Source organism: Camelus ferus, chromosome 7, assembly GCF_009834535.1.
Source record: "Camelus ferus isolate YT-003-E chromosome 7, BCGSAC_Cfer_1.0, whole genome shotgun sequence".
In the NCBI taxonomy this organism is placed as follows: domain Eukaryota; kingdom Metazoa; phylum Chordata; class Mammalia; order Artiodactyla; family Camelidae; genus Camelus; species Camelus ferus.
The window spans coordinates 73,755,846-73,782,940 of NC_045702.1; the positions used below are offsets into that span (position 1 = coordinate 73,755,846).

At 34.6% G+C, this 27,095-nt stretch overlaps 1 protein-coding gene across 12 annotated transcripts in view; it reads right to left on the reverse strand.

Moving 5' to 3' along the window:
• The window catches only part of PHTF2 (putative homeodomain transcription factor 2), a 171,924-nt gene that overhangs the window by 120,211 nt on the left and 24,618 nt on the right, over positions 1–27,095 (reverse strand). For 11 of the 12 annotated variants that reach the window (XM_032484145.1, XM_032484144.1, XM_032484147.1 and 8 more), the window contains exon 2: positions 26,257–26,336. In XM_032484145.1, the coding sequence (XP_032340036.1) occupies positions 26,257–26,301 (45 nt within the window). In that variant the 5' untranslated portion in view covers positions 26,302–26,336. Of the gene's footprint in view, positions 1–26,256; positions 26,479–27,095 lie in introns of those variants that run through there. The other variant, XM_032484138.1, reaches the window with a different exon arrangement.

The following is a 27,095-nucleotide window of genomic DNA, read 5'->3' on the forward strand; positions in this document are numbered from 1 at the left end:
TTTGTACATTTTCAAGCAGAGAGAAAGCAATGCCCAGCCATCCAGTGTGTATCTGGGGATGTTCCACAAGAGCCCTTCATTTCTATCATTCTCTTCTACACATTACCTTATTCATACTAATTGCTCTGCTCCTTTAAATATTATAAATATTATTGTTCCTTTTTTCATCAGTTTCCTGTGACTCCTTTCTTATCTTAAAAATCACTTTATGAGGGGGTGGGATATAGCTCAGTGGTAGAGCACATGCTTAGCTTGTGTGAGATCTTGGGTTCAATCCCGAGTACCTCCTTTAAAAAAAATCACTTTATGATATAATATATCCTGTAATTAAAACTGTATAACATCTAGACCACATCACATAGACTGACTTCACTTACATATAACCAAAACTACCATCAATCTCTATTAACACATGATTAAGAAGTCCTAGGTAAGCAATAACCAAATGGTTAGACATAATGGTAGAGATGACCTGCAGTGACTAATTGCCACTAACCATCTAAATTCTGAATTCAGTCAGCCTCCTTAAAATCAATGCGGGAACATAGATTCCATAAGAGTAATTCTGCTCTACTGCAGTAATTCAGAAATGACTGGGCTTAATCAAAATTTATCGTTTAAATGTTTTAACTGTTTCAAAGTACTGCATACTCTTCAGTGAAACAAAAACCAAGACTAATAAAGAATAGGTACCAATATGTTTTAATAACTATTTTGGAAGTATTTTGTTTTCAAGTTCTTTAAAAAGAACTGCGTTTTTATTTTAAGATGACTCAAGAATATGGACACGGCAATACAGTCCCACAATCTAAAGTCAGGGACTATGAAATAGTGCAAGTGCAATAGACCAAACCAAGAGAAAATAACTACATTTTAAAATGCCATACAAAAGATTAAAGGAAACTTAGTAGTAATATTTGTCTAACAGAACAGGAATTTTAATCAAAGAATATGTTCTTTAATTGAGAAAAATATTATATAAAATTCTGGCTACTTTCAAATTTCAGCTATCTCCTAAATGCTCTTCCCTGCCCCACAAAATGCCTCTACTATTTGGGTGTCTAGAAAAGTGCCTAACATTATACAGGAACAAAAGGATGTATAAGCACATGATTTTTTGTTGGTAGACAGACTTAGAAATACCTAGATAATTAATTCATGAGTAGTTCTATAGATATCCAACCATATTGTTTGTAAGTGATGTTCTGTTTCAAAGAGGAAAAAACTTTGTTCTCTTACATTTGAAGAAAAAACTGAAATTCTGATTTAGATCTGATGTGCAGGCAACAGTTTTGTACATGTTAAAAAAGTGAATTTCATTCTCTAGAGTCTGGCTATGGTAAGAAATTTTATCAACGCTCTGGTTATTACTCCCGCAGATGCTCTGAACACCTTAAACCTCTGGTGTACTCTTACCCAACCAGAGCTGATCTAGTCAGCTTTTTTTAACCTGGTCCCAGAGGACCAAACACTGCCCCCTACAGGTTCGTCCTGTATCTTTAACAACAGGTCTGGCAATCCTATACTGATCACTTAAAATACTCTTCATAATGACAGCAAGGATAATTCTTAATTGTCTTCCCACAGACTCTAATTCCTAATTACTCTGAACATAACACTCCTAGGAAAACTTTCAGCCAATTATTTCAACTACTAACACTGAAGCCATAAGATACAAATTTCTTCATTTTCTGCCTTCTCCATCTTTAGTATCTGTCTTCTCATCTAATTTATTTGGTTTCCTCCCATCTTTATAAGGAAACCTTGAGCCACTACAGAGGTTACGATATATATATGCAGTGTCCTGAGAGTGTTACAAAAATTTTTAAGAAAAAAATGATAAAAATTGAGATACTATAATTTAGTAATATCAAGTGGATTAAAATTGAACTAAATTAATAACTCTAGATGCTTTCTGTCCTACTGATGGCCTACTTATAAGAGCCAAATGTACATACTGTACATCTGAAATTAATATAGCTAACATGCTACATTAAATATATACGTAAATATATACAGCAGACATTTTAGGATACATGAAAACCATCAATAGTGATTATCTCTAAGACATATAGAAGAGAACAGTATTTTTACTTTCTGCTGTAGATTCTTTTTTTTTTTTTTTTCCCCACAACAGATATGTACTATTTTTATAAAGCAGGATTCTAACTCAGGTCTGGTGGATGCCAAAGCAATATGAATTAGTTACCTAACAAATTCAATACGTTTATGACAATGAATAGTATCTTTACAGGGAATCATCTATTTCTACCTATCATCATTCTTATTTTTTATCTTTCTATACACTAAACAAACAAAATGGGGAAAGGGAAAAAGAGGGGAGAGAGGGAGAGGGAGCTGCAGGAGAGGCAGTCATGAATGGAGGAATCGAGAGGGAGGAGAGAAGGAGGGCACTGGTAGGTAGAGAAAAAGACTCTTTCTCTAGGTGTCAGAGTCAGCTCTGGCTTCTAAGAAAAAAAAATGTAATGAAAATGAAGGGATGAAGAATACAAATGTTAAAACCTAGATAATTAGATGTGAAATGGGAAACATGTATCACTTAGGATTCTAGAAAAGAAGTATCTTTGAAAAACAATTTGAAAAGCTACTCTTAGGTGATCTGATCACTCCTTAGGTCATCACATTCAGAAAAGCAGTGTCTCAGGTATCAAGAGGCTAAAGAAAGAAAAGGTGTCACTTCAAAAAGGTAGTTACCAATAGTTTAATTAGATTAAGTGCTTAGATAAAAGATTAAGAGTTCATAAATAAACATAAGCAGGGAAAACAGAGGCCCAGGTTTGCACACATATTTTAAGCATTTAGTTTCCTTAACTAATAAGGAGACATGCCATAATACTATTATGTCAAAGTCCTAATGTTTTCTATTATTTTCATACTCAGTTTCACCTTTTAGAATCTCATTTTAGAAAGTCTGAAAAGCAAGCTATTAATTTTCACATATAACCAAATTAAATCTAAAAAGCTAACACAGGGCCCAAATCCCATCCTAGCTTGGCCCACTCAACAAATGTCAAAGGTCAGTCATGTGCCAGGACAAATGAAAGTCTACCTTTATCAGCCAAAGTGTGTCTGTTAAAAGAATAACAAGAATATCCTCAAGATAAGAGATTAGAATCTCTTGAGACAACTTCTTAAAATAAAAAAAAAAAAAAAGAAAGAAAGAAAAAGTAAAAGAGATGCCTATGCCCTTGGTGATCCTTTCTATCTCTAAATTGATAGTAAATATATTCTATCTTTTCTGTGACTATTTTTTGTACATCATCATCAACCTTTATAAGACCCTAATAAGCAAATGTAATGTTGCTTTTATAGCTATGACAGTCCCAAATTTTAACAGTGATTTAATAGTAGTACAACCAAATATAATTAATTTTTATCTATGAGTCTTTTTATAAAAATAAAAGTTATCGGGGAGAGGGTACAGTGGTAGAGCACATGCCTAGCAAGCACGAGGTCCTGGATTCAATCCCCAGTACCCCCATTAAAATAGGTAAACAATAAATACAACCTAATTACCTCTCCCTCCAACAAAAAGAAAAAAAAAAGTATACAGTGTTGTATGTCAACTATTTCTCAATGAAATTGGAAGAAAAAAGAATTTTTAAGTTAAAGTTCTCAATCATAAAATACCCTTAGAGTGTTGGTTCTTAATCCTTTGTTTTATGCAGTACCTTAGCTGAATGACTCTTAATGTTTGCTGACAGAAGTAGAAAAGACCCTAGACTGTGTGAGAAAACTGGGTTTTCATCCTGCCTCCGCCATGACTAGTCTTAAGGTCTGGGGAAACTTTCTTGACCTCTGAGCTTCTGTAAAATGGGGACCACAAACATACTTCACAGAACTGGAATATAAAATGATAGTGTCTGGTATATAGTTGGTGCTCCATAAATGTTAGTTCTTTCCCTTGTTGGCAAATCTCAATCTCTCCAGGCCTCAATGCCCTTATTTTCAAGTTGGTAAAGCTGAACTATATTTCAATTAATTTATGACAATATTTATAATAATGATGATTTGGATGGCCACAGATAATTTTTTTAATGTACCAGTATGGGGAGAGAAAAAATCCAATGCTACTATGAAAGAAGGTACAATCAATAGGGTAGCTAGATGTTCGAAATGAGAATAAAGGGAAAAAATGAAAAAATAAAATAAAATCACCATATCAAGGAAGGAGATGACAGTTAATGGATATGTCAAAAAAAAGTGTGGAAGAGAGATACTTTAGAGACAACCAAAAGTCGATTTACAAACCAAACTTAGTGACTAAGTTAAGTGCCTACTGGGACTGGGGCCAACATAAAATGTGACTTCATGGTGCTGAACACTGGCAGTTAACATAAATTTAGGGCAAGAAGTGAGGTGCAAGGAGGGGGTTATTAGTGGATACTTGAAAGTCTGTGGAAATATTAAACAACTGGTATTCTACTCTTAGTTATATAGCCAGATGAATCCCCTCATTTCCAGAATGACTGAAGTCACCACTTGCTGCCACATTCTTCACTGAGGTTCTATCATACATTTCTAATAAACATAGACTGCTTTGTTACATTCTGCATTTCATCCTCAGATCCCCATTTCCCAAGTGACTTTTTTAAAATGTTCAGACATTCAGCTTAATTCTGTGTGCTATAAAATTCCATGGATTTTGACAAATCATGTCATGTACCCAACATGACAGTAACTTCCTAACTAGTTTCAATGTCTTGTTTCACCTACTTAAGCCTTCCTCCCCTCCCCAGAAAACCAAAAACTATATAGTAAGGGTCTTTTTACCCTTAGTACAGTTTTGCCTCCTCTGGAATAACATGTATCCACTTCAGACTGGCTTCCTGCACAAAGCAGTATCAATTTAAGAATCATTCATATCTTTTTTTAAGGGTTGATAACTTACTTCTTTTAATCATCAAATTTCTTTTGTACAGGAGTATCACAATTTGTTTATCCATTCATTTATATAAAGATGTTTTGTTGCTTCTAATTTTGGCTAAAATGTATTACAGTACTATAGACATTTATGGGCAGGCTGTTTTGTGGATATAAGTTTTCAATCTACATGGGGAAATACTTAGAAATGTGAGTGTCAGATAATATGGTAAGACTATGTTTAGCTTTGTTAGAAACTGCCAGACTGTTTTCCAAAGGTTTTGAACTCTTTGTATTCCCACTAGCAATGAATGAGAGTTCCTGTTGCTTCACATAGTCTCCTATATTTAAAAAAATAGAGTAGCTAGAAATGTCTGGGCAGAAAGTATCAAGAAGAAACCAAAAATAAGCGTGTGGTGGTTAAGAGTCCTTTTCTCAATTTATAACCAACATAATACATTTTTAGAATTAACAGTTTATTAATGAAATCAGAGCTGTCAACATCCAAAACCTTATTTGCTCAAACACCTAAACTATATGGCTTTCACTCTCAAAATGATCTATCTACAAGTACGATAAATAGAAACTGAGGGGTTGAGCAAAGTAACAAATTAAAGTTACTAAACGAAGTAGTAGATTTGAGAACATTAATCACCAGTGAGAAAAAAATTTATAATCCCAAAAATTATGTTGCCATAGTGGACATTATGAAATTATACTCAGTATTTCTGTTCATACTTCTGAAAGATACTGAAGAAACAATTAGGGCCACTTAAAATCATTAAGATTATTGACTATTCTTCAGATAAATCTCTCCCCAGAATTTTCAGAAACTAATTCTTTTCACTTTGTTTTAAAAACTTTTAATTCCAAAGTACAGCTTTCAATGCTTTGAATATCATTGTTTTTTTGCTCATAATACTGCCTCTCAAACAAATTTGGCTACTGAATGCTCAGGAATATCTAAGTCCTTACAGCTGCTCCTACAAAGCCTGTTTCTAACCTACTATGTATCTTAAATAGCAATTCCCATTACTTCTCCATTTATACACTATCCTATTCTGTTCTGTATTTTTCACATGGCCTGTTTTTAGTCAAAATATTGTCCAATGTTTGACTGCCCATTATATACACACACACATACAAACCCTCCTATAAAAGTCAGACACTCAGGTGATTTTAATTATGAGGATCAGAAGAGGAAGTTGAATCATTTAATTACACAATGTAAACTATGAATGATGATGATGTCAGACAAAAAGGTGTGGTCTGAGGACATGGGAAGAGCCATGTGTAACAATTATCAAATTATTTTACCAAATCTTTTAACTCCTCTGAATCTGTCTTTTCTTAGAACTCTAGAAACAAATTTGAGAAGCCAAACCATAGAAGCATTTTAATCCAATAATTTAAATATTCCCCTATAATTCTAGCTATCTGGGGGAATGAAGGACCTGAAATGGGTAGTATGCAAAGATAAGGCTTTTCCAGCTAACCGAAAGTAGAGCTTGCCCATGAAACTGTTCGTAAGCCAAAATGTTGTAAAGCGAAGAATCAGTTACCTTAGGACACATCTTGGTAACACATGCACAAAATAAATCGAGCTAAAGTACAGATACTAAAATACATCGAGCTAAAACACAGAAAGAGTTCAAAGTTGTGGGAGCCAAGATGCAGCGTGTAGTTCCTGCCTGAGGAAGGACCTTGGTGTTCTGGGTGTACACTGTCTCCTTAGCAGCTCACTGACTGCAAAACAAATGTTGAATACTATTTTCACCTTTCACCTTTTTTTTTGTAAAAGTGAAAATCCTCTTTAGATTTTTTTCTGATAGCAAAAACAGGTATCAACGTAGGTCTTTCAGAAAAGGAAAGTGGCATAGACTGAACTTTCAAAAAGTGAGGAATACCGGTATCCTAAATGAGGAAAGAAGTCTCAATCATGGAATAAATATGAATAATTATAAGCAAAGAGGCTTCTTTGCATTCTCTTTGCTTCAAATGTAATTTATTTCTTTTGCTATCAATTATTAGCAGGATCATATCATAACCAAAAGTGTTACTACAGATAAGTAAAGCTATCTACGTAGAAGGCAAACTAAAAAAAAAATTAAAGTTTTTTTAAAAGATTAAAATCTTTTTGGGTGGAGAGTATAACTTATCAAGGAAGAAAGTAGATTTCTAGAAATCAATTCGTTTTAAAATACTACATATCTAGCTGGTCTCTGGCACCTGGATCAAGACACCAAAGTTGAAAACACATTCTCATCTGCAGATCTTAAAATCTAGCTAATTAGCAGGGCCCATTTATTATAATAGCAGCTAAGGCCACTTGATCTCTTCCCACATGTCCTGTCAGCGTATGCCTCATAAAGCCATTCTTCCCTGCATTAATTCTAAGAATAGTGTATTACAGGCCACATACACGTATAACTAAACCATGAATCATGACCAAGTTCCTACTGCCTAAGGAAAGCCAGTTAATGATATAGTAAAACACTGACTCAAGTTTAGAAAAAGTCTTGAAAAGCATCCTTAAATTCAACAAAGACAGGTGATCATGGTAGAAACCAAAGAAAAATATTCAGAGAGTTAGTTCCAATTCAAAGCATAAAGAACTAAGCACTATTATGCTATCTATCAGTGAGAGCAGGTCTGAAAAAGAGCAGTATTTGTGAGGTAAAATGTAGCAGAATGGGAAACTTACCAGATATGGGGCATGGGAAAGAGATTAAAGATAATAATTTCCGGCTTAAGTACCTGGGACAGCACTCGTATTATTAACCATGACATGAGATAAAAACAGGTTTGAAAAAAGCTGTTGGAACTCTAAGACAGTGAGGAATTCTGACTATGTTATATTATACATATATTATACTATATAATAAAGTATTATACTATATTATAGTATAATATATACTACAGTATAGCTATTACACTATAATAAAAGGCAAACAAGGAAAGAGTTTCAGAAAAGAAGGTAAAGTAAGGAGAGTAAAAATATTGAAACATTTTGAGGTTGTTAGGTAAACACATTCCTGGCAAATAATCTTGATCTCACTTAAATAGTAGGCAAAGTCACTAGGTGAGATATAGAAGCTAGGGAGCTTAGGAAATAGGGGACAATAAAGAAGGCAAGAAAGAACCACTCAGGGAGACAAAATACATTATCGACTAGGATGAATTGGATTGGGGATAACAGAAAGAGTGAATGCAGCTACAGTGGTATTAGAAGCAGTCAGATGAGAGTCAATTGGGTTATGTCTGTATTTTCCCCTTTCACCACCAAGGCTCAACAGTCCAGGACCTGGAGAGGAAGAAGTAAAACACAAACACACACACACACTCTGACTCAGATACCTACAATATGCCAGTAACAATGCTGTGCACTTGGCAAGGCCCTTCAGTAACTCTTCATATAGCTTCCTTTCTCTCTCCTTGCTTCTAAACAATTCAGTGCTACAGCCACTACATGGTACAGAGCCAAAGGGGCCCAAAGCAGGGTGTCAGAGAGTCTGACACATGGGGGTACCAGTTGTGGGGTATCAGCCCCAGTGGGGTGTAGAGGGGGACCTTGTTGGGTAAGGGGAGTCAGAGCCTGAGCAGGATGAGGGTGACCACATGCAGGGGTGCCCAAGCACAGGGTGTTGAAGCCCAAGCAGGGAGAGGAAGTCATCCACTTGGAGGATGTCCTGATGTCCAAGAAAGATTCATAAAGTCTAGAATAGAAAGTCTGAATGGGATTAAGAAGGATCCGTATACAGGATGGTAAGGCAGCTGAGACAGAAGACTGATGCAGAGACTGATGTAGGGACTGATGTCTCAAAAACCTGAAAATGTTCTTACCTGTTTACTCAGAAATTGCTATCTATAAAGCTATTAAAAAAGTAAAAGATTATCAGTTGAATGAGATGAATGCTATATGTAAATAGAAGGGTTTAATAAATAAATTATAGCATATATATACAATAGAATATTATACTCATTAAAATTATGTTTTAAAAGGATATTCAGTGATGTGAGAATTTACTTCTACATGAAAACAGGATAATAAAAAAACTACATACAATATGATCCTAATTTTGTTGGGAAAAATTCACAATGTTAACAGTAGGGTAATTGTGTGATTTTATTAAACCTACCTTCATTTTCCACTTTTCCTATAATAGACATGTATTACTTTTAAAATGTGGTTGAAACATCATTAAAAAATCAAGAGAAAAGAAAGCTAATATCATCTGAGTAGCATCTAGTATTAGGCACTGGGCTAGGTGCTTTTGAATACATTTTCTCATGGAAAAGTACTGTGATAGAGGGGGCAAGTTGTAAAGAAAGCAACTGCCACCGCTCAAAATCAATTTATTGAAGTCTCATTATGAAAATAAGTCTTTTCCTATGAGTTCTATAACAGAAATTTTTAGCTAATAAGTTATATCTTAATAACAAAACTGTCAGTACTTTACTACCAGTATTAGTACTAGTACTATAAAAGGGCAGATAGATACCTACATCCTAAGATATCAAGGGGGAAAATGAGTTAAAGAGGCAAAATGTTAAAATATTCCAAGTGCCCAAGAAAACAACAATATTCCATACAAGACTCTGGCAAAAAGGTGACTTAAATTGCATTAGGTGGTAATAGAAGGAATTCAACTGGTTCACACAGGAAAGGGACGGAATGGAAGGAAGGGAGCCTGGCAAGCAGCTCAGTGGTAGAACTGGGAGGACTCCAGGTTCTGGAGGACACCAAGGGGAGAAGGCCATCAGCAGCTCTTTAGCCTTGGTAGCAACGAGCAGGGGCTGGCCATATGAGAGAAAGCAGCAGCCATGGACTATCTCTTCTTCCTCTTTTTTTTTTTTTTTAACTTTTTTTTATTGAGTTATAGTCAGTTTACAGTGTTCTGTCAAATTTCAGTGTAGAGCACAATTTTTCAGTTATACATGAACATACATATATTCATTGTCACATTTTTTTTTTTGCTGTGAGTTACCACAAGATCTTGTATATATTTCCCTGTGCTATGCAGTATAATCTTGTTTATCTATGCTACATATGCCTGTCAGTATCTACAAACTTTGAACTCCCAATCTATCCCTTCCCACCCCTCTCCTCCTTGGCAACCACAAGTTTGTATTCTATGCCTATAAGTCTGTTTCTGTTTTGTTGGACTATCTCTTCTGACTTCTCTCCTCTATTCCTCTTTAGTTCTCAAGAGATTAAAAAGACTAACCCAAAAAGCTAGTGAAAGCTAGTGATACAGTGTAATTTCAGGGGCCCCTCAATTACCCCCAAATGCCAAGCCCCTACCTTTAGTAAGGAACCATCATCCTTAATTGAAAGAAGAAAAAGCAAGTATAGTTGATTTAACACATCTCATTTATACTTAAGTAAATTCATCAAATCACTTAGAATAAAGGACTGAAGTTCTAGCTATACTCTGAGGAGGACTTCCAAGGACCATATCTGTGTTATTTGATCCTGCACACACCCCACCTCCACAGTGATCTCAGGCTAGAGAGCTGCCTCCAACTGAGCCAGGTTCTCCCCCCATTTCAATGTTAGGTGAACAGTAGATACAGAGATGGATGGCTAACAGAGGGGAATACAATTAATACAACAAAGCCCTACAGAGAAGTTTCCAGAAATTCTGCTGTTGAGGGGCCCAGCATAGCCCTGGTTTGCCTTTCCTTCTCTGGTCTTGGCTGTCTGCTGTTGGTGCAGCCTACGTATATAGTGAAAAGTAGAAGCAGAACACAGTGGTGTTTCTTCCTGGCCCAACTTTAATGAGAACATTCCTGTTAACGCAAACCAACACCACTCTGCATAATTTACGAAGATTGTTTATCTTCCAACTTGCTGGTACATGGCCGTGTGTTCCTAGTGGATTTATTAATCAAGTAACTGCCCAATTAATAACTTTTCACAAGAAGTCATCTTGGCAAAGATTTAACTTTTGCTTTTCTACTTAACCTACCCTGGCATCATGAATTGCAAGAAGACCCTACTAGTGAGGAAATAGCCAGCCTCATCACTTACTAATTTTGACTTCAGTCAAATTATTTTGACCTCCTGGGTTTACTCATTTATTGTAGTAGAGTGAGATTTATTGTAGTAGAGTGAGATATCTGAAGACATCTACCATTTTTAAAGAAATCTTTCCCCTAATCCTTTCACTCAGGAATCAAGAGTTTTGTTTCAGAAATAATATGTATAAAAATTATGGGTAACTTGAAAGTAAAAGTTAAAAAAGTATTGACATTGAGTCATATTCACCGAAAACTTTTACACCACACCCAAGATGTCAATTAAAGGTTGTCTATCTTTAAGACAACACCTAAACACTGTAGCGTGGACTGACTGGGACTCCAACTTGGAGGGAATGCCCCATGCCTGTTCCTAAATGATATTAACTGCCAGTTCAGGCCATTAATGTGGTTAATAATAACAAGTAATAGTATTTGTCATTTATCAACTGCCAGACATTTTCCATGCATTAAATTAATTAATCCTCACAATTTTATGAAGCAGATATTACTGCTATCCCTATCTTACAGTTAAAAAAAACTTAAGTTGTACAAAATTAAACACTAAGTAGCAGAATACAGGAATACAAATCCAGATGTACTTGCGCCACAGCTGAGGTCTTACCCACCAAGAATTTCATTCACATCCTTTCACAAAAACTACCCTGTGTTTCTCTTGCCTTGGCTCTGATCACTAAGAGGTATCTTGGAATGGTGGCATTTAACCCCTAACCATTGTCAGACACTTCTGCCTCAACTGACTCTCAATGGTTGTCCTGCAAGGTATTTAGCCTATTAAGAGAGCAAATGAGAACATGCAAAACTCTTTCTAAAGTACAATCTACTCAGCTCTAAAAATACGTAAAATAGTTAATATTATTATTAACAAGGTAACTATAAGGATTAAATGTGCTTATACATATTGAGCTGACAACAGTAACAGACACATAAGAAAAGCTCAATAAATCTTAGCTATTATGTCATTTTGGTGAATTACCTAATGCTTCCTTTTCCTTCATAATGCAGTATGAGACAAAGAAGGAGGGTATATGCCTTATTTGAATTCTTTTAATATTTATCATAGGATATACTCTGGTTTATTATTCTAAAACATAACCCTCACTAAATCATGCATACATAATATGAATCACAACTATAGTATCTTCCCTGCTTACATATTTCTAACAGTTTACTATAAATAGAATGAAAAACTGTATCATATTTTTAAAGCAATTTAAATGCAAGAGTATCAACATGTCTTGGTTATTTAAATATCTTTATATTTTAGAAAATTTCTAACATATTATTGCTGCTCACTCAATCATTTGAAATACAAAGTGAGAACACGCAACAAATATAAATTATTCAAAATCAAATACATTAACTTATTTAGCTTCCTTCCACTTACCTATGTAAGGAAAAATTAAAATGGAGAAAAAGTTAAGATAAATTACTCCTGGAGACTCAGTCCAGATTTCCCAGGATTAGAATCTAAGGGACCTGGATCACCTTCATCATTGGTCAAGAAAAGGCTTGCTGTAATTGCAAGAATCCAGGTGGCTATAAAATTGCTACTAAGAATGACTACAGGTATGCCCATAGAAGTTATACCTTTCATCTTCACTATGTAGAATTAGAAAAAAACTATGCAGAGGAAGAAATATAATAGTCACTTAGAATATTTGTTATACTTATAATGAACCATTTATGTAGATAAGTAAGCCTCTGCTAAAGTCCTAATCTTTGTCAAGTGCTTTGTAAAGGACTTGCAGTCTTATGCTGTGTGTGTGTACATATACACACCTACATATATACTGGTAAGACAACTGAGGCTTTAAGAGGTGTCAGAAAGTTCTGCACCTAATATTTGGGGGCAGAAACCCAAATTCTGACTTACTCCATCCCTTTTCCACTGTACCACATTCCTTTATGTAACTTGCCTTTTCCACTGCACCATATTCTTTTATGCAATTTGGGTAGCATTTTCCTAAGTATGGTCCACAGTTAATGAGGGGAAAAAATTAAGTCAAACAAACTGAGAAATGATATCTCTTCTATCGGCCTCTTAGGCAGTCAGTAAGACTGCACATTATTCAAACTATGAAGCCCTGTACTCAAAAAATTTGTTTACCATTTTCTAACTCAATACTTTCCAAACTTATTTAACCACAGAATTCTTCTATTCTAATACACCTATTAACATCAGGCAGAACACACTTTGGGAAATGTTACTATAGGTTAAAATATTACGTTGAGTACCTAATGTAATATACATTCAGCATACAAAGACTATTTCATATTTACTACTACTCTGGTGGCTGTGAGGAAAAAATATTTAACTGGAACAAGAATTAAGAAACAATAAAGGAAGACAGATCACAGCAAATTTGAGAAATATTTAGGAGGTAAAAGGAGTAACAGAATGGTGACTGAAAGAACAATATTTAGATGGAACTTTATATAAGTTCTCATAGTTCTTTAAAGATAATTTTGTTGTAGCACTTCCCATAAAGTATAATAGTTATTACAAAACGACAACCTACAGAATGGGAAAAAGTTTTTGCAAAAGATGAAATTGACAAAGGCTTGATCTCCAGAATACACAGGCAGCTCACACGATTTAATAAGAAAAAAACCAAACAACCCAATCCAAAAATGGGCAGAAGACCTAAACAACCAATTCTCCAAGGAAGAAATACAAATGATCAATCAGCACATGAAAAAATGCTCAATATCACTAATTATCAGAGAATGAAAATCAAAACTACAATGAGGTATCACCTCACACTAGCCAGAATGGCCATCATTCAAAAGTCCACAAATGACAAATGCTGGAGAGGCTGTGGAGAAAAGGGAAACCTCCTACAATGCTGGTGGGAATGCAGTTTGGTGCTGCCACTGTGGAAAACAGTATGGAGATTCCTCAAAAGACTAGGAATAGACTTACCATATGACCCAGGAATCCCACTCCTGGGCATATATCCAGAATGAACTCTACTTCAAAAAGACACCTGCACCCCAATGTTCATAGCAGCACTAATAGCCAAGACATGGAAACAGCCTAAATGTCCATAGACAGATGACTGGATAAAGATGTGGTGTATTTATACAATGGAATACTATTCGGCTATAAAAAATGACAACATAATGCCATTTGCAGCAACATGGATGCTCCTGGAGAATGTCATTCTAAGTGAAGTAAGCCAGAAAGAGAAGGAAAAATACCATATGAGATCGCTCATATGTGGAATCTAAAAAAAATAAAATAAAATAAAATAAATGTAGAAAAGAAACAGACACACAGACATAGAATACAAACTTGTGGTTGCCAAGGGGGAGGAAGGTGGAAAGGGACAGACTGGGAGTTCGAAATTTGTATATACTGACAGGCATATGTAGCATAAATAAACAAGATTATACTGTATAGCACAGGGAAATATATACAAGATCTTGTGGTAGCTCACAGCGAAAAAGAATGTAACAATGAATATATGTATGTTCATGTATAAATGAAAAATTGTGCTCTACAGTGGAAATTGACACATTGTAAAATGACTATAACTCAATACAAAAAAAAAAAAACTAAAGAAGTGTCTCCCCATGATGCAGAGCTGTCTTAAGTACTCAGTGCTTAATGCACAGCTGGTCCATCAAAAACATTATTTAAAGGTAGACACAGGTGCAAATTCTACCAAGACATTTTTTTGTGAAGAGAGGGGAAGTCTTCATTAAAATAAAGAAAAAAGGCTTTAATTTTAAAAGTCAAACTGTGCTGATAAAACCAAATGTAATGAATATTCTCTATATGAAGTTAATGTAATGAGGCTTCATCTAGCAATTTTTCCTAGTTTTTGTACCAGTAAACAAACCACATAAAATGGTAAGTGGCCATAAAGCAGTAATTTAAAAAATACAACCTCTGCCTACCATTTTGAGATTTGAAAAATATGATCTCACTCTCTGATTCCCCAAAGCTCTAAATGAATTAACTTTTAATAAGGCCAACTTACTAACTTTCTTTTTATATACTGTCTTTTACCTGTTGAGAGCTAACTAACTTTCCACTTCTCCATAAACTAGATAACTCACAACTCTTTGTATTTCTAATCCCACTATGGGCGGGAAAGGGAACATCAAAAACAGAAAGCAGACCAAATCATGATTCACTTTAAATGACCAGGTATAGCATTCTCTTAGTAAGGGTATTAATTTTGGACAAAAGTTCAAATGGGAAATTTTCTGGCTGTATACCCTTCTCCAGCATTTTATTCTTGTGAATCAATCTTTAGTATTGAATTAACAGCTTTCATTTGAATAAACTCTATAAGCCATTTGGCAAAAAGCAATTTAGCTTGTAAATTACCCTGTTAAATAGCATTTATAAATGTCATTCTTTGTGGAACTATAAACACCAGTGTAACACACGTTAACACCAGTGTTTTAGACATTCTCAGGCCTTTTCAAAGCTGGTACATTTGCCTAATTTTAGGCTGCCAATGGCAGTCTATCAACTTATTCCATCACTATGTCTGTTACCATGGTTAAAGATAAACTGACGGCAAGATATTTGGAATATAACCAGCAAACATCATATCCTTCACTAACATTTCTATTTTAAATCTATTCATCAGAAAATGAAAAAAAAGTTAGAGACTAGCTTTCCAGTATGTCATAAAATAGTTTTCTTCCCAACTCCCAACAGGTATAATAAGAAGCTTCATTCATTAAAGAGCTTCAACTCTCTTCAAACATTGTTTCTTGGATCTCCTCAACACCTGTGTAAACAGCTACTTTTTTAGGCACTATATCTGGCAACTGCTACAAGCAAATGAATGTTTCCTTTTAAAAGAACAACTATTCCATTTATTTTTTTAAGTCAATAAAATAAATAAGAGAACTGTAGCATTTCAAAGAAGTTACTATGTACCATGTAGAATTTCCTAGCCAAACAAAACGAAAGACCTTCTATCGCCAAATATTCAGCTTCTAAAGAGGACAAACAGAAAATACTAAGTATCTGGGTGTTTTATGTATTCACAGTGGCTGAACATGGTAAAAGATATCTCAAAACCTTTAATAATAATTTTCCTAGTAATATTGTTTGTGTGAACCTAGTAATTTTATACTCAGAAGTCCTGAATATAGATCCCCTTGGAGTCTGCAAACATTACTGTGTAGCAGCCCAAAAGGACATTGCTAGGGAACAGTGCAAGTTTTTTTTTTTTTCTATTTTTCCATTTTCTTTACCCATGGCACACTGAATCTACTATCTCAATTAGTACAGGTACAGCTTATTCAAAAAGTGAAATTCTGTAACTCATGGTACAGTTGATGAGATCACCAGCCTAGATAAAAATAAACAAATAAAAACAAAACCTTGTTGAGTTCCCTTATTTCTGTGTCTCAGTTTCCTCAGCTGTAAAATTAAGATACTAAAAGGTTAATTTCCAAGATACTTTTCCTTCTCTACATTTCTGATTCCTTAGTAATAAGTTAGATTCCAGCACAAGGCAACTTCAAACAGTGATAGAAAAAAAAAAGAAAAAAAGAAATGAGGGTTTCTGAGTCACTGAAAGAGCTGTCAGCAAAACCAGTTTATTGGCATACTTGAATTTTTACCTAAAGAGAAACTTCCTTGAGCCTTCCCTTAGGTTTTGTGTCAGAGCAGTCATCCCTCGGTATCCCAGGGGATTGGCTACAGTACCCTCTTATCCGTAGATACTCAGGTCCCTTATACAAAGGGTGTAGTATTTACATAAAATCTACACACATCCTCCCATATACTTTAAATCATCTCTAGATTACTTACAATAACTAATACAACATAAATGCTATGTAAGTAGTTGCTGATGCACAGCAAATTCAAGTTTTGCTTTTTGGAACTTTCTGAAACTTTTTCCAAAACATTCTTGATCCAAGGTGGGTTGAATCTGTGGATGCAGAATCTGTGGATGTGGAGGGCTCACTGTAATTAATTTACCTATAATTTTGCTAACTAATTAAACAAAGGAGATAAGGCCAAAGAAGTGAAAACTCACAGCAAAGGAGCACAGATAAATCACAATGTATTATAGACCAAAGCCACAATTAATAGACAATAACAACCACAGATCAGGAAAATACTAGAAAATGGACATTTCTATTCCATTTGTAGTTAAAGTCAATGAACTTTTGGAAAGAGTCAAAATTTTTTTAAGTTTGGTTACTTAAAGGAAGATACCAAGAAAATTCATCAAAAAGTATAGTGTATTCTTCAAAAGTACAATGTAAAATTAGGTGGTATTAAACTTAAGAAACTGTATCAGTCCTTCTGCTTATTTGTTCTATTCACTTTTTAATGCATCATTTGTTTTGTCACCTCCTAAAATCATGATAAAAAAGTACTTCAAATGATCCTAGATAAAGAATGACATATGCTAAGAAAAAATTATTTGGGCTAGAAATTAAAGCAAAGCATAAAGAAGAGAGCAAATAAATGCAAATATATAATTATCAAATATACAAAAGAAACCTGACCACTTTCTTCAAATGGTGTTTTTCTATTTAACAGGTATAGTAGTGTTCAGTTTAAAATAACTAACCAAAACCTTTCATTATTAAAATTTTTATTAATAACAACACTCCATATTTAGCAAAAGGGAACAGAAGAGAAAGCAGAGAAACAGAATAAAGAAGGCAATGTGAAGATGGAGGCAGAGACAGAATGATGCATCTACAAGCCAAGAAACACATAAACCAAGGACTGTGTTCACCAGAAGCTAGGAGAGTGGCGTGGGACAGTTTCTCCCTCAGAGCCTCCCTACAGAAGGAACCAACCTTGCTAACACTTTGATTTTGGACTGCTGGCCCTGTGAACTAAAGAGAAAATACATTTCTGTTGTTTTAAGCTACCCAGTTTGTGGTCATTTGTTACGAAAGCCCTAGAAGTCTTACACAACTTCTTATAATATCCTGATATAACCACTGAGTTAATACATTTCATTATCACAATAAACCAAACCATGAAAATACATATGGAAGCACTCTAAAAAATAGATGGTATTTAAATATGTGGTGGTACTATAACATCTTCATTATCATCATCATCATCCTCACTAACACTAGTGTTATTAAATAAACACCTATGTATATATAATCCCATCTGTATCTTTTTTAAACACCCTCACATTAGGAAGTATCTCAAAAACAACAACAACAAAAAAAAAACTCTGAATATCCACGTAAAATGCAGATAGTAAATCATGCTCCTATAGGGGTCAGGAAGGTGACATAAATGAGAGAGGTGAGGCAGGTTCAAGCACACAAGTATTCACCATGAGGACTGCACAGTACACCCTCAAAACTCATATTTCTGTCTGAAATATTCTGATCTTTCAATGTTGACTTGATTTTTAAAAACTGAGCTAAGCCAAAACCACGTTTAAATCCTGTACGGCCCTACGGTACTCCAGGTTTCTCCCTCCAATGTAAATAAAGTGCTAAGCCCAGTCTTTGGCATCCAGCAAATCCACAAGACACACTAGGTGTTATTGCAATAATGGTTTATTACCACTGCTGACCTTTGTGAGAGCATTTCCAGCAGAAGGGCAGAGGCAAAAGCCAGACTGCAGTGGCTTAAGGACCAATGGTTAATGAAGCAGAGGCAACAGTATCATCTTTTCTAACTGGAAGCAGAGTAGTAATAAGAGGGGATAAACAAAGACAGAAGCCTGAAGGGGAGTCAGGGAACATAAGCATTCATTACGGTTTGTCTACAGATTAAATAAAGAGCTCTTTTTAAACAATCAAAAAAAAAAAAAAACCTTTGAAATTAAACAAATGGAAGTTTATAAAACTTTCTTCAGTGTGTTTTTCAAATCAATTTTAGTACAAGAGAAAGTGTGGCTCGAAAGTCAGCAGACCTGAGTTTTGGTTTTATCATTAATTCATGACTATGATCAAGTTATTAGATCTACAGGCATTAGGTTTCTTATCTATAAAGCAGAAAGTTTACCAGGAAGTAGATGATCTCTAATGTCTAACTATCTTTAGTTACTTTAGACTACTGCATAGCATAGTTTCTTTTTCCCTCATAAATAAAATTCAAACTCAAATTATTTATTTTAGAGATACCCAAACTGGAGAGACAGTGAGGGTGGAAAATTTTAATAGCTTCATGACCAAAATGAGGGGGGGGGGAATCTTGGGTGAAAAGATAAATAATTCAGTAACTAAACTAATCACTCTAATTCTGCTAGGGAAGTCTTATTTTCAGGCAAGTAAGTGACACTGCAAAGGAAGCAGTGGAAAACATGAGCAGTGACTGAAGCAAAGAAAGTTGAGGTTTATAAATAACACTTCATCATGACTTTGCTATACAAGTGTCAGACAACCAACATCAACTAAATATCCACTGTTGTAATATTGGATTTAGAAGTCTGACATTTTAGGTTTCTCATTTACAAGTAAGAACTTTTTTAGCCGCATGAGAGAGAATTTTAGAATCCATGAAATAAAAGCACTCTAAAAAGTTTTGGGAGCAATTCCTCTGATAAGTGTGAGGAATATTAAGTATAATAACAGAAATAACTCTCATTTATTGAAGGCCTACCCTGTGTGGAACACTTTGTAACACTTTACATATATCATCAATTAATTCTCAAGTAAATATAAGAGTATTAACATACATGAAAAAAAGTGAAACTCAGAAGTTAAACAACTTGTCCAAAATTATACAAGCTTTCAAGAACAAGGATTCAAATCTCTGCTTTCCAACCCCAAAACCTATGTTCCTGTTACCATTAAAATATACTGCCTCATACAGTGGTCACTGTCAAAGGGGACAGGCCATGACTCAAAGGGAGCATTCAAGTTCTGCGGAGCTGATAACATTCTGTTTCTTGCTCTAAGTCCTATTTTATAAACAGGTTACAAATGGTCCTAAACACAAGCAGGTGTTCAGTTTACAAACATATATGTAAATATACATAATATATAAAGTAAATTATAATCTGTATAATTTTTGAGTATATATTATACCTCAATCTATATATGTATGTGTATATATACACACTCTCTATGCATTAATTGGGACTCTCTCTTTTTAAAGTCCAATTCAAACTAGCTCCAACAAAAAGGGGAAATTTTATTGGCTGAATTTATTGGCTATATAACTCAAAGTTCAGGGATAAAGCTATTCTCAGGGTGGAGTGAATCCAGAGACCAGAGAACCAGGCTGGCCTGTGGTTGTCTATTTTTTCCCTATTCCTGACCACTCTGGTGCTGTCTCTTTCTCTTTCTGTCCACAACTTTCTCCATGAGTTTTGGTAAAATGCCTAGAGGCTGCTCTGGACTTCCCTCCTCCTAGGTCCTCAATGAAAGAAGCAAAAGAGTCTCATCCATCAGCTCTAATTTAAAAGAACTACAACAACAAAAAAAAACCCCAACTATGTAGAAAGACATTTTGGGTCATCAGAAATACCTAAATGGATCACTGTGGCCAACAGGGTAAGGTACCATTTCTGGCCTGGTCTTAGCCACATATCCACCTCTTTGGCCAGATGGAAGGAGGGGTATGTACAGCACAGACACAGTCATTAAAAAAACTGTTGAGTACTGACAACCACTCTAATTTCTCATCTGTTATATTCCAAGCCATAAGATATATTATTAATATTTTTAAGACTGATACTTCAGATTTATTGAACAATTCATAAACCAACCCTTAAAACTTTTTAAAAATTATATTTAAAGTCTATTTAGTCCTTCACAACATTGTGAGGCACACAGGGGGAGCATTACTATCCTCAGTTTACAAAAGGAACTGAGGCTCAGAGAAATTAAGCAACACATTCAACATGACAAGTTGATAAATGTCATAAAATCAAATACAAGTTTTCTTTCAACCATATCGTACTATAAGGCACAGTGGTTTAAAATTACATTAAAGATTTAATGGTACTTGTAAGAATATGGTTCAAGAAAAAACTTGAGAGTAAATGTAATAAACACATTTGTCTGAGGCTCAGTATTTTTTTGGTAGATCTATTTTGGTAGACCTTAATTTTGTATCTACTACTATAACCAACCAGAGGCAAAAGAGGACTGTAAACCATATACCATCAGCAAGTATTTCTTGTCTATCACTTAGCATGCTTTCAGTTGTAAGGAAATAAAACTCAACTTTAAGTGACTAAAAAAATAAGAGGATTTATTATTTAATACATAAGAAGTCCCAATGTAAGACATTTCCAGAGTTAATTAATTTCATGGTTCAAAAACTCCTGACAAACTCAGGTTCTTTCCATATTTCAGCTCTGCCAGCTTCAGCCTACTGGCTAGCTCTCTTATAGGGAGCAAGTTCACTACAACAGCCTCAGGGAGCAGAGCTTCATCCACTCATGTCCAGAGAGAGGAAACAGATCCTCTATTTCATTTCATTCATTTCCCTGTGTTAAATTAGTTAATATATGTAAAGCACTTAGAAAATACCTGGCATATAGTAAATGTTACATAACTTTCATTATTATTATTGTTGGGTCTCTTTTTAAGAGATGGAAGACTTGTCCCAGAAGCTTTCATGTCTTATTAGCCAGAAATGGAGTATGTGCCCCCTTTTTAATCCAATCACTGGCAAGGGAAATAGAATTCCATGACTGGCTTAGACTAATCAGGATTCACCCACTCTGAGAGGAGATACATGCTCCTTGAACATAAGGCTCTGTGGAGGACAATGAATTCCCCGACAAAGTAGAAGTTCTTCCAACAGCAAAAAAGGTCAGGAATAGTTTGGGTAGGAAACCCACTGTATTCCAGTCCTCCACACATCCTTTCATCTTAAGGAGCTCAAAGAACAGGAGTGTGGAGATGCTTCAAGGCATGTTCCTACAGCATGGAAAGTTTTCCATGGTATGAAGAAATAAGCCAACTCAAGGAAAGCAGGGAAGGAAAAAGAGGCAGACAGACACATCTGACGGTGTTCTCATCTTGGGATTCAGTCAAGGTAAGCTTCACCAATTTCCATGGTTTAGCTTCAAAGCCAATAAATGTCTCCGGTTTTACTAAAGAGTCTGAGTTGGATTTGTCTTACTCATAAAAGAATCATGACTGATACAGGAAAGAAAATCTTAACAGTAAATAATAGCACAGGTTTTTGAAGTTGAAAGCTGAGACTTAATACTTCTTAACTATCTGTGAGACCTTGGACAAATTACTCTTCTAAAACGCCCTACCAAAGTACTTAGTATACATACATACACATACACACACACATACACATACATACACACACACACACACACACACAACTGAACTTTACTAAAAAGGTAGAGAATTTAAAGTTCCCAACTACTGATAGTTGACAGCAGTTATAAATCAAGTTCATGTTATTCGGGCTAGTTTCTCATTTAAATTACTAACTGAATTCTACTGTTGGCTCATATTTAGAAGCTACTAAACACACTCATTTGGATTTTCTTGCTGGCTACTGACTGCATAAAGGCAATAACCAAGATCTGTATTATATAGTTCTTCCTCAGTTCTATAAGCTAAGTTCGCTATTGTACTATTTGCATACAGTGTTGCTAGTGCCTTTTTTCCCTTTAAAATTTGGGGTTATATTTGGAACACCCTTCTCTTAAACATATTCATCTCCTGAAAATACAGCCTCACTCTCTCATAATTTGATCTGCATACTTAAAATAGAATCCTACTGGTCATTACTTTTTTTAAAAAAAGAATACATGGTGTATTAATTATCTTTGAAACCATAGAACCTCCTGCTCCTATTTAAGAAGCCTCTCTTCAGAGGGGTGCTTAGTACTTAAAAATATGAAAATGTCACCATTTTCCAGTGGGAAAGCTGACTCTAAAGTGAGTTACAACCAAACAAACAAATATTCAAGATAATGAAGTTGAAATTCCTTAGTTTTTATTTATAGTGATACCTCCTAGTATGAAGTGGATACTACTGAATGATAGTCACAACATCAAAGAATATTAAAAGTTTTTAAGTCACCTAATCCAGAACTTCTTCACCTGGGGTTCAAATCAGATGTGAAATTTTGTGTTTGTACATTATGCTTTACTGAAAAGAAGAACCTGGAATCACAATTTCAAAGAGATGCATGGTTGAAAAGAGGCTGAGAATCATTATCTAGTTAATACAGGAAGTGATAAATAAGACTCAAGGAAATGAAGTTATTTTCCCATGGTCAAATAATCAGCAATCATCAGCTTCAGTACTCAAGCCTTCTTTTCACTGAAACATAAGCATTCCTGAAAGGATTTTTTTTAATAAGCATAAATTTAAGAAAAAAAGAAATCTGTAAAACCTAAGAGCAGTGAAAGGAACTCTCAGGCTGATGATAAAACAAAGTACCAAGATGGCAGATAAGAGGCACGACTTGAGAGCAATTCATCCAGAATGTAGCAGGGGGACAGAGTTCCAGGAGGGTCATTCCCAAGAAAGAAGAAAAAGAAACTAGTAGAATGCCTGAACGTGACTGACTACAACAAAAGTTCTATAGTTCTGTCAGAGACTTTGGAAAACCAGAAAAACTGTTGCACAGACAGGGAATATTATCACAGTACATTACAAGATGGAGCTCTAAACTATGCATCCACAAACATGAGCCCTGAATACTGATTTAACCAAAATTTGTAGTCATGGGAGGGTGGGGGAAGGGGATTGGAGAGTGATCATATAAAAGCCAAATCTTCATCAAATAGTCAGAAATCAACAAATAACATCTACAATGAAATAATCAAGAAAAGGTGAGGGCCCCTTGCCCAATACTTTCTGGAGACAGCTGAGTAGATTCTAAACAACATTTACCACTCAGGTTGCTATACAACTATTCAGTGACAATTAACTGTTCTGTTGCAAAGGGTTAACAATCATCTTAAACCTCAATGTTGCCCGCAGAGACCCAGATTTTACATAATCCTTTCCTCTCTTCTTGTTTCCTCATGCCCTGTTTCGGCATGAAACTAGCAGGGACAGCAGAGAGGAGATTATGGTATAAGGTATGGGATATCTGGTCACTGATTTTGGTTGTTATAACTTTATTTCTTCTGCATTTTTATAACTTGGGCTCCTGACGCCTGATACTGTCTTCTGAAAATAAATCCTTTACCAAGAAAAAAAGAAAAGGCAAGGAAAAGATGCATAAAAAAATTAAGTAAATATCATTAAAAATAAAAGTGTGATTTAACAGGGCATAGTCCATTTTGAGCAGGACAATTCTTTGGAATATGAGGCTATGTTAGAGCAAAGGTCAGCAAACTAAGGCCTGTGGGCCAAATCTAGCCCATTACTTGTTTCTGTAAATTAAGTTTTACTGAAACACAGCCATGCCATTCATTTACACATTATCTATGGCCGGGTTTGTAGTCTAACAGCAGAGTTGAATAGTTTTCAGAGATCTATGGCCCTGAAAGCCTAAACTACGTACTATCTGGCCCTTTATAGAAAAAGTTTGCCAACACTAATTTAGAATACGGCATGACATTTAGTATCTGTGATTCCTACCCACAAATGTCAGTATTCCCCTGAAAGTTAGTTACGAAAACCAAAACTTCACACCCTATATTTGCAACCCACCCTCTCCAACTACCTACCGGAGACAAAGAGTAGCAGAACTTTGGTTTGAGAACCACTGAGCCATAGGGAATTTCAAATGACTGCCCCCAGCGATCAGAACTCAAAGGTTGGGTAAAAATAGGAAAAGGTAATATTGAGGGAAGCTTTTTTTTTTTTCCAATAAGCTTTGAAATACTAATGCATCTTTCAAAGTATTCACATGTACTTCAAGAAAATTAAATTTAAAAGCAAAAGAGAAAACTAGAGCAAATCAAATCTGGTTAATGGTTCTGGTGATTCTCTAACATAAAATTTGTGATTACATTTGCTAGATACAATTTGTTATGACTGCTCTGGAGAATTTTTTTTAATTGAAGTATAGTTGATTTACAGTGTTGTATTAGTTTCTGGTGTACAGCACAGTGATTCAGATATAAATATATATTTATTTTGCAGGGGTGGGTGTTGCACATATCCAAAGCAGCTAGGTAAATGATCCTCAGATAAGAAGGGTGTTAACTGTGCTAACTGAATGTGGGTATAATATTTCAAACTCCTCGATCTCAAAATGGTCAGTCAATCTAGTATATTCCACAAATGATTTTTAGAGAAGTTTGAAATGTTCAATGTAAGAAGCCAAATAGACAAAATGTTTAATAAACATTATTAACTCTCATAAGTATAAATTAAGAGAAAAGCTTTCAAAGATCAATACAGAAAAAAATTTAGTTTTCTTTAATTCAGTTTTCTTTTAAGCTGACTGGAAATTTAAAAGTAAAGATGACACTAATGTAGAATCCTGCTTCCAATTCAGCACTTTACATAAAAAATGTGATATTGTATATCTGTGGTATGTTCTACCCAGAAAATAACAAATCCAAAGTCAGACTGTATTCTTAGGTTTGTAATCTTTAAAGTGTTCTACTTACCACTTATTTCCTATTCAACTAAATTGTAAAACTGTCTGATTTTCCCATACATAGGAGAAGCTTTAAATATATAATTATCTTTTTTAGTAGAGACCTAATGAATAAGGCATCAAAAATGTTTTAAAATGTGAAAACAAACATAACTCACTACATACACTAAAAATTTAAGACACCACATATAACAATACAGTTTAAAGATTGTAAACAACACTCTTCAGGGTAAACAGTTTACTGTATTTTCCAAAAGGAATCAGAACCTGTACTTTTATAAGAAAACATTGTACTGGTAAACCTTATTTTGAAATGTAGTCTGACACTTCTAGTTAAGTACTTATGATAACTATTCCTGAAACATCAAAATAAACATTTTAATATTTCAGCTTGGAAAATACAGTCTCCAAAGGATTATTTTACTGAAAAGATTCAGCTGTTGAATTGTAACTTACAAGAAACAGATTAAAACTGTATTTTCCCTTGATATAAAATAGTTATAAAATAATAGCTCTGCTAACCTAGCTTTCTTTTAAAAGAAATGTAAGAAAAAATTTAATACTTTCATAAAATGCTGATTATATCCATAATTCTGGAAATTTGGTTTATATTATAACTGAAACTAATTCAGCTACTTTGACAATATGGAGTAAAAAGTAGAGAAAAAATATTTTTAAGCATCACCTTTCTAATTTACTTAGAAGTAAAGTTAGCACAAGGAGAACCAAAATATTCTTTCCTGTCCACTCAAAAGATCCTGAAATCTACGTGTCACTATTTTAGATATACATAAATTCATCAAATGAAAAAAAGCATGCATTTTTAGAATAAAAACATTTAAAATGTTAAAAACTTTGCCTATCAACTTACCTTCTTTTGATACCAAACTATAGCATCTGTGACTTTGGACGCCATTTATTCCACTGAAATCACACATTCGTCATTTTAGGCTGTGCAGGAGAGAAAAACATACAAACGACTTTACTTCCACCTTCTAAAAGGAGACTGAACAACATGCATACATAGCACTCTAGTTACTTGCAGAGCAAGGGGTGTATGACTATACTTATATTACACTCTTCCTCATTACTATTTTAGCAACAGGTTCTCTTACGTAAACAAAAATCAGTTGCCATAACAAAAGAACGATCTTTCTACGTGAAAAGAACACTTGAATTTTCTTACAATTAAATTGTTTTTTTTAAGTCTTTTAAATAAATTTCAAAATTTTCCAGGGTATACTGGAAATTTTTCATTTATAAATTCACATATGATAGGAATCAATCCATTCATTCAGTAACAGATCAATTTTAGTTTCTGTCTAGGAAGTAGTGTCAATTACTGTTGCTAAAGGATAGCTTGATAAGAGTGCCAAAATTTATAATCATATTTAATTTTCCCTAATACTCAGTAAACACAAAGTTGAACTAAAATCAAATACCTGGAGAAACCTAATTAATGTATGCTAAATACTAAGCCAATATCAGAATTATTTACAAAGGAATAATTAATATTAAGGACTTTCCACATATCACAGTTTGTTAATATTTAGAAATTTTCTACAGGCTATTTCATAAGCATCTTACTAAACTTAATGGTTCCTTAGCCCTAGAGAGAATTAACTCCAGACTGATCCCAGTTAATTCTGGAATACTTTTCTAGTCATAGTACCACATCAGCATGGAGAGCACGTCTAGGAGGGTGTTAAG